The sequence below is a fragment of the Myxocyprinus asiaticus genome, chromosome 17, assembly GCF_019703515.2.
Source record: "Myxocyprinus asiaticus isolate MX2 ecotype Aquarium Trade chromosome 17, UBuf_Myxa_2, whole genome shotgun sequence".
In the NCBI taxonomy this organism is placed as follows: Eukaryota; Metazoa; Chordata; class Actinopteri; order Cypriniformes; family Catostomidae; genus Myxocyprinus; species Myxocyprinus asiaticus.
Genome location: NC_059360.1, coordinates 28138601 through 28152537, shown reverse-complemented (window position 1 = coordinate 28152537; position 13937 = coordinate 28138601). Strand labels below are relative to the sequence as shown.

The 13937-nt window shown below is 38.4% G+C and overlaps 1 protein-coding gene across 2 annotated transcripts in view; it reads left to right on the top strand.

The window, feature by feature from the left end:
• Positions 1–8796: 8796 nt before the first annotated feature.
• Positions 8797–13937, top strand: part of LOC127455099 (ribosomal protein S6 kinase 2 alpha-like) — a 110039-nt gene continuing 104898 nt past the window's right edge. The window contains exon 1 of one of the 2 annotated variants that reach the window (XM_051722688.1): positions 8797–9102. In XM_051722688.1, coding sequence (XP_051578648.1) covers positions 9040–9102 — 63 coding nt within the window. In that variant the 5' untranslated portion in view covers positions 8797–9039. The remainder of the gene's footprint in view (positions 9103–13937) is intronic. The other variant, XM_051722689.1, reaches the window with a different exon arrangement.

The window sequence follows — 13937 nt, the reverse complement described above, 5'->3', positions numbered from 1 at the left end:
GAATGCCATCTGGACCCATGGCTTTACGGATATTCACTCGTCAGAAGGATCGGGTTACATCCACTACAGAGACGGAGAGTGAACTAACCTCTGTAGCTTCGGCCGCGAGAGCTCTCTCCACGAGGGCGGTGTTATTTCCCTCTAAATGAGCATAAAAAGGATTAAGCTTATCCGGGAGAGAGGCAGCGGTGTTTTTATTCCTTTTGAAGTTTGTGATGATATTAATTCCCTGCCACATGATTCTAGAGTCAGTGGTGTTGAACTGTCCTTCAATCTTGTCCCTGTACTGGCATTTGGCTGCTCTGATAGTTTTGCGGTGGGCATAACTGGCTTGTTTATGCTCCTCCGCGTTCCCAGAATTAAAAGCGGATGTTCGTGCATTAAGTGCCGTACGAACATCGCTATTAATTCATGGTTTCTGTTTAGGGCAGATCCGTATTGTTTTGGTCGGCACTACATTATCTATGCACTTCCTGATGAAACATGTTACGGTATCAGCGTAGATCTCGATGTCATCATCAGAGGCGGACCGGAACATCTCCCAGTCTGCGTGATCAAAACAGTATTGTAACATAGAATCTGATTGGTCTGACCAGCACTGGATCGTTCTGAAGACGAGTGCTTCCTGTTTCAGTTTCTGCCTGTAAGCGGGCAGAAGCAGAAGGGAAGAGTGGTCCGATTTGCCAAATGGTGGGCGGGGGATGGATTTGTAGCATCCCAGAAGGGAGAGTAGTAATGGTCCAAAGCCCGGTCCCCTCGTGTGTTGAATCTGATGTGTTGGTAGTATTTCAGTGCTATTGACTTGAAGTTGGAGTTACTATAACAAGTTTACCAATATTCATGAGTTCTAAGTATTTCTTTCTTTTAAATAGATATAATGCTTCAGAACAAACTTTCATTACCCCAGCAGCAGCAATGTGCATGTTTTTGTACAGACAGTGTGTTTAAATGAATATATGAATGAATCTGCATGAAAGTATGCTCATCTCAAATTGTTTGCAAGTACCAATTTATATTCGTGACACAGTGTTTTACTAATATAAACATTTATACATTGTAATTTTTGTTGTGACTGCATATTATTTTGTGTTTAAAGAAATATATTGCATCCTAATTATTATTGAATGTTTTTTTCTTACTGTACAGTTTTTATGTAGCCTGCTATATTAACCTAACCAACATTTACTTGCATTGTTCGATTAGATGGAAAAATATAATATAAAAATAATTAAGGGTCTTCCATGAGACTCATATGAGCCATATCACGAGTCTCGCCTCTTAAATTTAGGCTATTTTTGTAGGTACAACTCATCCGGAGACGGCTTTTAAACATCAATGTGTGGTGGATTAAATATTTAACTTCTGCCCTGAAACTGAGATATAAAGCCATTAAAGATATAGTGTGCCCCTTACCTAACCCATTCCCTAACCTTAACAGTGAGTGGAAGTGATGCCCCCTTTTGGAGTTGACTCAACTCCCTTTTGAAGTAACCACGCCCCTTATGGACTAACCCCGCCCTGTTTTGGAGATTCTGCCCCCATTTGGAGGTCTCCACCTGCAGCTATACCTACTTGCTGAAACTCCAAGAAGGATATAGCTGCAGGCCGAGCTCCAAAAATGGGCGGGGTCTCCAAACCGCCATTAAAGATAGGGAGCCTCTTATCTAACCCTTTCCCTAACCTTAACCATGAGTGAAAGTGATGCCCCCTTTTGGAGTTGGCACAACCCCCTTTTGGAGTAACCACGCCCCCTTCTTGAGTAACTCCGCCCTCTTTTGGAGATCACACCCCCATTTGCAGGTCTCCAGCCTGCAGCTATACCTACTTGCTGAAACTCCAAGAAGGATATAGCTGCAGGCCGAGCTCCAAAAAGGGGAGGGAACTCCAAAACACCAGCAAAGACATACAGAGACCCTAACCTAACCCTTTCCCTAACCCTAACTGTGTGTGGAAGAGTCGCCCCCATTTAGAACTGACCCCACTCCTTTCTGGAGTTACCCCGCCCTCTTTTGGAGATTCCGCCCCCATTTGGAGATCCCTGGGCTGCAGCTATACCTACTTGGAAACTCCAGGCTCTGCAGGTGGATAATAGAAGCCGAAGCTGGAAGTGTTGTTGAACGTATGGGCACGTGTGAGCTCCAGTTTCCATGTGAAATGTCCACCGAGGCACCAAAAGTGATTTGTAAAGCAAGTTGTTTTTAGTTGTAAATGATGTAATACAGTCAACATGAATGCATATTTTATTCAACCCTACACCCTAACCCAAACCTCAACCCTAAACCTAACCATCAGACAAGTAAAAAGGTAATCTTATAGGGAAAATGCAACCTTCAAATTACGCTAATCATTAACTTGGTCTCTGAGGCGGCTCACGCATGAGTAGTACCACAGGAAATGGTAAACGCATTTCAACTGATGCAAAGATGTCTGATGGGAGATGGAGCTTATAAGTGATGTAAATTTACATGGTGAAAAATAGAACCCAAGCTAGTGAGCTCCGTCTGCATAACGCAAATGTAATGTAATTTGATATAATTTGTACAAAGTATACAGAAAATGTACATAATGTGCCATGTGTAGACACCACATACTGAATTTCATTCAAATGAAGTAGTGTAAGTAGTGCAAGTATGCACTACTTTGTTCAAGGAACTACAGGACTGGCATTATGCCACTCAGAACTGCCATTAAGATTTTCCTACCGTCCAGTAATGATTCTGCCCACAGCAGCTCTATGGCTCCTGCATTCTGCCGCATGCCTTGTTTCACACCCACACACACCTACTGATTGTCCAACAATTCACATGTGAGCATGTGTGTGATGTGGTGTGGGTGGGATGCAGGCGGACATCCTGGTGAATAATGTATGTATGTGTTATGGAGGAGTTTGGGAGGGAAGTATATTGTTCTAGTTCTTCAGGAAATAATAACATGAGGGTATTGTAAATTTCTGTGTGTATAAGGCGGAGGCTGTATAACTGTGGTGTGTCTCAATGTAACACGAACGAGAGTAATTTTCCGATGATCTTTGAGTGCAATTCATACAGGGACTCCCTGAGGTCATCTGGGGCGAAGTAATGCAGCTCTTTGGCTGGAAATCAGATCACAGCAGCAAGTACACACACAATTACCCAACGAGGAAATGTAGGTTATTCCAAGGCAGGCATTTTTAGGTCATAGAAATGCTACATAACAACAGCCATGGAGTGTAAAATCACTGCACCAAACATTGTTAAGGTCTTTGCTTAACCATGGAAGACAAGTCACAAATCTGTTACTTAATGTTTAATTAAAAGGTAATTCATATCTCACTCCTTTACAAGACTATCCTTGTTGTGCACCTGAATTATACTGTAGGACAGATGTATCAGCATTAAAACAGAATGTTACTGTGTGTCTACCATCTGAGCTGCATTTCAGAGTGGCTTTAGCTTATTAATTGATTAGTTAATTAATTTCTGAGCACTAAATGTGATTATTTAAGAAGGGAATGAACCATCAGCCAACCAGACTGGATTGTTCTTGACTCGTAACATCAACATCAATTTCACTTATACAATAGTCTTCACATCTGAACACATCAATTTACATTTTGTACATTAACGCATTTGGCAGACGCTTTTATCCAAAGTGACTTAAAGTGCATTCATGCAATCGTTTTATCAGTTTGTGTATTCCCTGGGAACAATCAGTGCACATCAATCTGAGCACTGTGGCAGGAATGACATATAAACAATGTCAACAGGTCATAGGGGTCAGAGGAAAGCAGGCAAACTGCCATAAGATTTCATGAACACACAAACCCTACATAAATCTAGACTAGGGCTACTTAACTTCAGTAAGGTCAGGGGCTGCAAAGCTGGATCCCTGTACCCTTGAGGGCTGAACTTAAGTTTTATGATTATATATACAGTATATATATAAATTATAAGTAAACGTTTTTATAGTAAGAATGTTGGAATGTTAGTTAATGGGATAGTTCACCTAAAAATGAAAATTCTCATCATTTATTCACCTTCATGCCATCCCATATGTGTATAACTTTCTTTCTTCTGCTGAAGACAAATCATGACTATTTAAAAGAAAAAATATCTCAGCTCTGTGGTTGAGAAACATCAATAATTAAGTCATTGGCTTTTTTTTACCATAAATCTCCACTTTCACTTTCAGATGTGAAAGTGAAACTAAAAAGTGGCCACATGTGGAGATTTATAGTAAAAAAATAATTAAAAAAAAGACTTAAATATTGTTCTGTTTCTCACCCACACCTATCATATTACTTCTAAAGACATAGATTTAACCACTGGAGTCTTATGGATTATTTATTGCTGCCTTTATGTTGTTTTTGAAGCTTCAAAGTTCTAGCCACTATTCACTTGCATTGTTTGGACCAACTTAGCTGAGATTTTCTTCTAAAAAAGCTTTATTTGTGGTCTGCAGAAGAAAGAAAGCCATACACTTCTGGGATGGCATGAGGGTGAGTAAATAATGAGAGAATTTTTATTTTTGGGTGAACTATCCCTTTTAGTAATTATTTTAAACATAAGTGGTGTAACAGTTACATGAATCTACACCAGAGATGTGTTCATTAACGAGAGCGATATATCCATAATTAGCACCAAAAGTCCTTCAGTGACAAGTCATAAAGATTTGTTCACCCCCCCTTAGCATTTTCCGCCGAAGTAGATCACTAAAAAGCATTTGCGTGAAGGTGTCTTAATGCCGTCACTGCAGGAAAAACTGTTTTTTCCTGTAAATACTGTTGTCATGACGAGTACATATCATCTGACGAGCTATTCAAGAGATTGGACAAATTTGCATGTGTTGAGAAAGGGATGATGTTCAATATTTGATTGACAGACCGCGCATGAGTGTGCACATGCAGGCAACTGTGTATGAATGTGCGTGCAGACTGACCACCACTCTCATAACATCAGCCATGCTGTTACACCCGCAGCACCTGCCATCTCCCACGAACGCCACCAGAAGGTCGCCATCACCTGAGTTTTAACATTTCACAAACTACATTTCCCATAATCCTCCAGTCAGACTGATTACTCTTCCACCTGTATCACATTTATCCCTGTCTAATTAAGTTCCCAGTTTCCACGCATTCAATGCGAAGCCTTGTTTGCCTATTCTACAATTCTGAGCGTTATTACTATCATTGATTACCCTGTGTTTGACTCCTGCCTGTTCCCCGAATTCCCCAGCCTTCTTGTGAGTGTTTTGTATTTACTGCCTGTTTATTGGATTACCCCTCTGCCCATCGGAGTTACTTTGTTTGCCTTTCTGGACTGCCTATCTGTGTACTGATCCCTTGCCTGCCTTTGTTTTTGCTCTTTGTTTTGTTACTTTGTTTTTACTATTTATTTGCCTTATCCATGTGCAGTTTAATCTTAACACTACTGCCCCGGCGTCTTTGCCACACACGCTCATGCACATGATATTATTTGTTTTTATTTAATTGTAACATCCTCTTGCAGTCGAATTCCCTCTCTAATGTGATTTAGCAGTGTAGAAAATTAGCGTAAATCCTCATGAAAATGAGCACCTCACAATTCATACAGATTTGATAGGCTGCTGATAAATATATTTCTGATGATGATATCATCATGCGGGCCGCAATAATTTTGCATGCTTCTTACGGTGGTATATGGCAAAAATAGATGTTTTACATATGTAGGCTAATGTAAAATTGTATATAATTGTTCTATAAAATCTAAACCGTTTGTTTTATTCAGCCCCCACTAGCTGTGTATATCCAGCATTTCAGTGATGCTCAGGATGCATTGCATTCATTCTTAAAAAAAAAAAAAAACTAAAACAAAACCTCTCCATTTAATTCTGTTCAAGGTCAGATTGGCTGAATATTCAAAGATTTGATATTGTGAACTCTTTTCACCCAAAGAAACATACAGCACACCAATTGCAGGGGCAGGCTAGCAGGCAGATTGCCAGGTCGTCAGTGTAATAGCCCAAGTCAGCAACAACATTAAAGAGTAAGACAATAAAAGTCAGCAAGGGCATTTGAGAATGAAGAGTGTGTCTGATATCTGTGAAAATAATAACTGTTTGTAGACCACTGCAACCCCCTGCAGAATGCAAACTCACCAGAGGGCAACTGGAGTGTTTTTAATGTCTATGATTTATGTTGGGGGAAAAGATTCATAAATAATGTACTGGGTTACATTTATGATACATTAAGCATTCAGCAAGGTGTTTGCAGTGGTCTTTCGTTACAATTTAAATGGATAGTTCACCCAAAATGAAAATTCTGTCTACTCGCCCTCATGTTGTTCCAAACTATGCTTTTCTTCTGTGGAACACAAAACACATTTGGAACAACATGAGGGTGAGTAAACGATTATACATTTTTTGGGTAAACTATCTCAAAGTTGCCACTTCTAAGGATTTTTCATGCCTTTGTGTTCCATTAAGGGTCTTGCTCTTGACACCGCTCAAAAATGTCAAGCTTAACACAATTTAGTCTAACATGCTCCTGCCTGATTTATTAGTGGATTTGAGTGCCATTAAAAACATTTTCACAGAAAAGCTTTGCACCATCATAAACTCTATGAAACAGTCCTCTATCATGCACACTCCATATCCACCCACTGCCATATCATAAAGACGACCATTCATGCCCTGTTTTACTCTCCGTGCAATATCTGGCAACAGATTTACCAGCACGCTGGGAGATGGTCTCTGGTTTCCAGTGGTGACACTCTCAGCCAGAAGCAACAGTTGCTCTTCTCTGCTCCCTTTGAGAGAATGAAGAAGTTAAGAGGTATTGGCACATCGCAGCCTTCGCACAAAATGGGCATGCCTGCAAGAAAATTTCAGTCGACATGACTGCACAGCAGTCTTGGCATAATGGAAAAGGTGATATTTATGCCATCACTCGCCAATGCTTGGTTGCAAGTACCTATATACTAATATTCTCACATAACCTGTCAAGGACATTTCCTGGTCATATTTAACCTCAAATCAATATGAAGAAAAAAAAAAAGACATTTTATTTGCCATAAAGAATGAAGCCTACATGTAGGGTCATTAAGATTTTTTGCATTTTGACATTATTTTCAGGACACTAAAGCACATTTTACTGGTAAAGAACACTTGATGTCCACTGGAATGATTTGCATTCTTTCTCTTTTGTCATTTATGGTCAGTTGCAATTGCAACACTACAAGATGTGTTGCGCCCAGGCTCAGAAATTAAACAGGGCCTTAGAGGTAAATTTGGTACCTAAAGTAAACAAAATGCCCCGCATATTTAAAATGTGAAGGCAAAACATGCCACCGTGGTGTATTCATTTTTTTTTTTTTTTTTTTTTTTTTTTTTTTACTTTTTGTTACAAAAATGTAATAGATTATCATAATAATCTAGGTCTGTCAAGCTATGAGTTTAGTAGAAAGAAGAAGAAATGCCCTCATGAAAGTAAAGGTGCCCCTAAAAATCAATTCCAGAGGGCAGATACAGTATTACAACTTAAAAAAAGTGCTAGCAATTTACAATAAGGTTGTATGCATTAACATTAGTTAACTACATTAGTTAACATGAACTAACAATGAACAATAAGTATTAATATTGCTTAATGTTAATTTCAACATATACTAATACATATTGGTATTCAAAGTTGTACGGTATTAACATTAGTTAATGCATTATGAACATGAACAATATTAACTGTACATTATAAACTGAAATTTAAAAAAAATATATTAAACAATATTGTTCATTGTTAGATACCTCGTGCATTTACTAATCTTAACAGGTAAAGCCTCGTTGTAAAATCTTAAAATAGTTAATGTTCTGGGTTCAATACAAGTTAAGCATAATCAACAGCATTCGTGGCATAATGTTGATTACCACAAAAAAATGATTTTGAGCAAAAATTAAGGTTACAGTGAGGCACTTACAATAAAAGTGAATGGGGCCAATTTTTAGAGGGTTTAAAGGCAGAAATGTGACGCTTATAATTTTATAAAAGAACTTACATTAATTCTTCTATTAAAACTCATGTATTATTTATACAGTCAATTTAGGGTTTTAGTTTGTTGACATTACATCGTCATGGCAACAAAGTTGTAAAATTGGATATAACTTTACACAGAAAAGGTTAGTAAGCGATTTTATCACACTAAAATCCTGTTAACACGCAAATTGTTTGCATCTTGTGGCTCTATTTGTGAAATTGTTAATATTTTAACGTTTACGGATTGGCCCCATTCACTTCCATTGTAAGTGCCTCACTGTAACCCAGATTTTTACTTTTTTTTTTTAAAGAAAAGGAGGAGCAAGTCAACAATTAAAAAAACAAACATTTAATCAATCATTATTATGCCACAAATGCTGTCCATTGAGCTTAACTTGTACTGAACCCGGAATATTCCTTTAATTCGTCTCACTGGCTGTGCCCTAGCTGTTGAGAGCTTGCAATAACAGTAAGTGTCCAGAGAGGGGCGTCAGTGGAAGGGCAGTTGTGGAAAGGGGCTGACCGAGGAATGTCTTCAAACCAATGACAGGCTCGAGCTCAGCAGCTGTATACGATGTGGATTCGGTTCAGAGCGGAACGCACTGATAGCAGCGGATTCGCGTCCGTGCGTATGCGTGCACACCGATAGTAAGTGAGAAATCCTCTTTCCGCTGCATTACAACAATATCCGTTTTTAATTCCCTCAAAGGAGATTCTTTCATCGCCACAACAGCAGATGCACTATTAAGCGTGTTCCTCTAAACCCCGAGTCCACCTGAATATATATATATGTGTGTGTGTGTGAGTGAGTGAAAAGAGATTTGTTTATTTCTAGGAACGGGCTGCAATTCTCATCTTCCACACCGGAGAGAAAGGGAACCCATCCACGTCATTTAAACGGGAATATCAGTTTTTATTTTTCTACGGTACGGTTATGCGCGTGCAGATCGGGTGGTGAAGTCGGATCCGAAGGGTCAGCACGAGCTCGGAATTCACGGGTTCGGAAGAAATTCCCATCCACATTTGTGTAGTTTGGAGAGACCGAAGGAGCGCGGAACATGCCACTTGCTCAGCTGCCAGAACCATGGCCCAAAATGGAGCTGGTTCAGTTGGAGACGGAGGTGAGTGGTGGTGAAATCACAGCTCTAAAATTAACTGACTTTCACTGATTTAATACGCGACCATAAGGTTCCTCTATTTGTGCCAGAGGTCCACGTGTGCGTAACAGGAACATTTTTAAACGTTTAAAACATGTTATCTGTTTGTAAGCTCAAATCACATTAATACTATACACTGGTGAAGAGTTGTGCAGGCATGGTTGGCACTGCCAGTCTTCACTTAATGCTCTGTTTGAGCGCGAGCTTTACGCGCAGCGCACTGAAATAAGTACAGGTGAGATGCTTTGTACCATCCTCATACTAGCATGCAATTAAACTCCAGTGAAGGAATATTTATATATGTCTTCTGCTCAGTGAACCGGCTGGTGTGTAGTTTGGGCTTCACTTGAGTATATGTGAAATGTTAAAGAGACAAATGTAGTTCACAAGAAGCAGCAGATGCTTTTAAATATCTATAGTCAGACTATTTCATTATGGGACCAAGGGCAGACTTTTATGGGAAAAAATAGCTGTTTTAAATGATTTGTATTATTTTATCTGTTTTTGACAATGTCCATGAGCAAGCTGTTTTAGATCGCTTCCTGTGATCACTTCTCATTACAAACAAAGGGCTGTCCATGAAGATTGTGTTTTATGTTTTGCTTCCACATTGTTATTGGAATAAACATTGTTACGGATAAAGCTCTTGTACCACATTCTCGAGAATCTAGTCCCCCCAATAACAGTCTCATGTTAGTATGTTTCAGTGGTATCAGTACGATAAACTGAAGCCATAAACGATGGGTTTTTACAAAGAGTAATGTTTTTTTCTTCAAATGGTTTACATTTCCTTTTGCAGCATGCAATACATAGACACTTTGGTTAGACTAATCTTATCTTTTGATCATACTGTACACATGCAGTCATGCACAGACAGACAGACTGCAGTGTTAGCTCTACTAAACAGTGCACCTCTTAGTTAATTTGAGCCTAGTAGTACAGTAAGCAATCTTTTTCAAGTTTATTTTAATGTACAGCAGTGGGTTTTGCACCACCAACCTTGACTGGCGGCCCAGTTTTATAACAAGGCAAGTGGAGACCATATTGCCTGTAAGATTAATAAGCAGAGGTGGGGGGGGCCTGGGTAGCTCAGCGAGTATTGACGCTGACTAACACCCCTGGAGTCGTGAGTTCGAATCCAGGGCGTGCTGAGTGACTCCAGCCAGGACTCCTAAGCAACCAAATTGGCCCGGTTGCTAGGGAGGGTAGAGTCACATGGGGTAACCTCCTTGTGGTCGCTATAATGTGGGTCTCGTTCTCTGTCGGGCGCATGGTGAGTTGTGCATGGATGCTGTGGAGGACAGCGTGAAGTCCACCACTGCAGCAGTAAGCGCACCAAACAAACACTTTCTTCGCTCCACACCATGAAAAAGTAGTTTTGTCATGCAGTGCCTTCATTTTACACCAAGACAAGTGGATATTTCAAGATTAAAATTGCAGCGCGGTTAGTTTTGCCGATTATGATATCATGGGCTTGTCTGTGTCATTGTGATTCTGTAACTGTGGGCTCTTTATATATATATATATATATATATATATATACATTTATAGTATACATTTTTATATCAGTGTTGCAATATATCAGTTCCTAAACCCATGTAAACATCTGCATTAAAAGTAAATGTCTTATGCTTTGCGGATTGCATGCTTGACTTCTGAATCATGAGCTGACAGCATGTATGCGCCTGCACAGCATTTCTGCTTTTGACAGATGCGGCGTGTTTTTCTGATGGACAACAGAGCTCTTAACTTAAATAAGCCCAACGCCCTTCCAAATACAGAAATAAGTTGCAGTTTACACTTGGTGTACAGAACTAATGATCTAAATTCTTTCGACACTGAAAATACTGTAACTACACTGATCTAAGTATCCATACAGGACTTTAAAAAGCAACAGGACTTTTGAAAGAGTGACAGTAGGTGTTAATAAAGCATGATCTTGTTTAGTTTTATTCAGCATTACATATAATTGGGCCTGTGGGACATTGTTCACGTTTTTCACCATAATAATTACTAGAAACTGGTTTCCAAACTTCTCTTCTAATTGACAGATTCATCCAAATCTGACAAGCGTCCTTAAAGTGATAGTTCATCCATAAATTAATGTTCTTTCATAATTTCCTGCCCTCATGTTGTTCTAAACCTGTGACTTTGTGTATTTTGTGGAACCCAATTATTTTTTTTTAACACTAAGATTGGCTGATACTGATACAGATTAAGTTATATTGTGCAGTTATGTTTATGCCCCACACAGCAAAAGTACAGTAACACTTTAAAAAAAGGTTCCATTTATTAACATTATTTTACAACATTACTGTAGTTAACATGAACTAATGAACGTAGTGTTAGTTACAACATATACATTTTTTTTAAATCAAAAGTTGTATTAGTTAATGCACATTAATGCACTATGAATTAACATGCACTAACAATGAACAATTGTATTTTTATTAACTAACATTATGATTAATAAATGCTGTCAAATATATATTGTTCATTGTTTGTTCATGATACCTAATGCATGTTAAAGAAATGAAACCTTTTTATTTAGTGTTACCAAAATTACATTAATAGTGAATTGCTAATATTTATTTGTATTGAAAACAGTTGTTAATACTTCTGTTGCCAATATCAATAGGTCATTGTGACATACGCAGTAAAAACCATGAGAGCATCACACACAGCAGAGATACTTTCAAAAATAAGAAAAATATATCCATTACAAGCTCTAAAACTGCTCCAGTGAGAAACCATTAATATCTGTCATTTGTTTACTGTCTTTGGCATCTTGTTGTTACACAACAAATCACTAATTATTAAGCAAATGTGTGAAGATGCGGTGACGTTATTGAAGGTTAAACAGTTACATTGATTTAAATTGGGATCCTCACAGAATAGCGCTGAGATGAGTGACTGATGAGATATTGAGAGCACATGGAGAGCCGCATGTTTGACACCGAGAGCGCTCATGTTAAAGAGAGTAAAGATAAAAGCGCTCATGATCGCTCAATCAGTCTCTATCGCTCAACACAATGTCTGATTGTCACGACTCACGTTACATCGTGTACTCAGATTTGTATTTGCATGTTTAATGTTTAATTCATTTTTATACCCATTAACAGCCTCTTTATCCTCTTCCTGCTCACTGTGCAGCGAGTCAGAATAACTACCATAATGACTCTAGAAAATGGGCAACTTAATATTCATGTGTAATTTTTACACATTTTTAAAAACATAACGGCATATTCATCTGAGTAACAGCATGTCTGAAAGTTTACATTTGTGATTGCTTAGAATTTCCAACAATCCACCCTCCAGAGGCCACTCTGTCATGCATCAAGGGCTGAGAAAACGCACATTCATTAGAGTAGCGGTGTATGTGTGATTCCCTGTGTGCTGCAAAAAAGATCGGCCCTGATTCTAGACACGATCACAGACTTAAGATGAAGATCGAATGATTTAGATCGGTGGCCGATCGATCGGTGCATCCTGATTCTACTACTATTACTGTTTGTTTAAAAGTTTAGAAATAAAAAAAAGAACTATAGTGAAAGAACTGGTTTTGATCATAATGAGCTGTAATTGTGTATGTTGATGGAACAAAAGTTTGTAGTATGTGTTTTATGTACTGTTGATGAAGAATAGTGTTAGGGTTATTAGGTTTATTTGTGTGATTAAAACAGCTCCCGTTATTCGGAAGCATGAGAATAAGCCTATAAAATACCAAATGTGCATCATTTGATCTTTGATTTGTTTCATTATCGCTAAAATGTAACCTGTAATTGTCAGGAAGTAAAAAGAAGAAAAAGAAATATGAAATTGCCTGAGTCCATTTTTTTTGACACTCAAATCGCAAACTGCATAGAGCTAACAGATGCCCAGAAAATGTGAAGCACTACTACAATTGAACAGAATTGGATTCTGTAGGAGCGGAAATTGTCCAGTGAGCTGTCAAAACACTGAAAAGAGTGAAACCAGAGGACTACTGGTAAAAATCATTCCAAGCCTTATACTGCAGATGTTATTGATTTTCATGTTTCCCTATGGTCCACTTATAATTTTAGTGAAGTTTTTGCACCAAAAATAGTCTATTTTCCACCATCTCTCTGATCCTTAGAAAAAAACCTTAAGCCATCGTTTCTAACATTGAGATTCTGCAGAAGTGTAGGCAGAGCAGCAGGGGCTACACACAACCAGGAACAGCACAAAGTTTGAGAGATTACTCTTATCATTAGTTTTTCTGCTGTTTAAGAGTAATAGTATCTATCCAGATTTCTCCTTGTATTGCCTCACTGTGACTGGGTTAAGTTTCTGAACACCAAATAGGCATAATGTGCTCATCTGTCTGATGTCAAATTTGTGGAAGTACACTGGGATTCACTGTGGCTCAGCAATAATTGTTCATAATCATAAATGCAGCAAAAAGATAATTGGTATCATTACATTAAAACCTTGCTGCTACATGGAACCTGGAGCCAGTTCAACAAAGACTTCCAACCAAATCCTTTTAGAGGTTACACAAAGTTCAAATTTTCAGTGTTGTGGAGAACAAGGGAAAACACATTGATTTACATTCTCTGTTCTAGTTGCGTTAAATATTTTTCATGAGTTCTTTGTGAATTTTGGACCTTAAAGAATATTCTTTGAACTGAATTCTCTCTCTTGCATCTCTGTATTACTGTATTGCTCCTCTTTGCTGTCATGCGCTCTTATTTTAAAATCAACATGGATTGTCATTCACAACCCATATTTAAGCTTAAAACAGGATATTTAACAAGAAAAAAATTTAGGGTTGAACT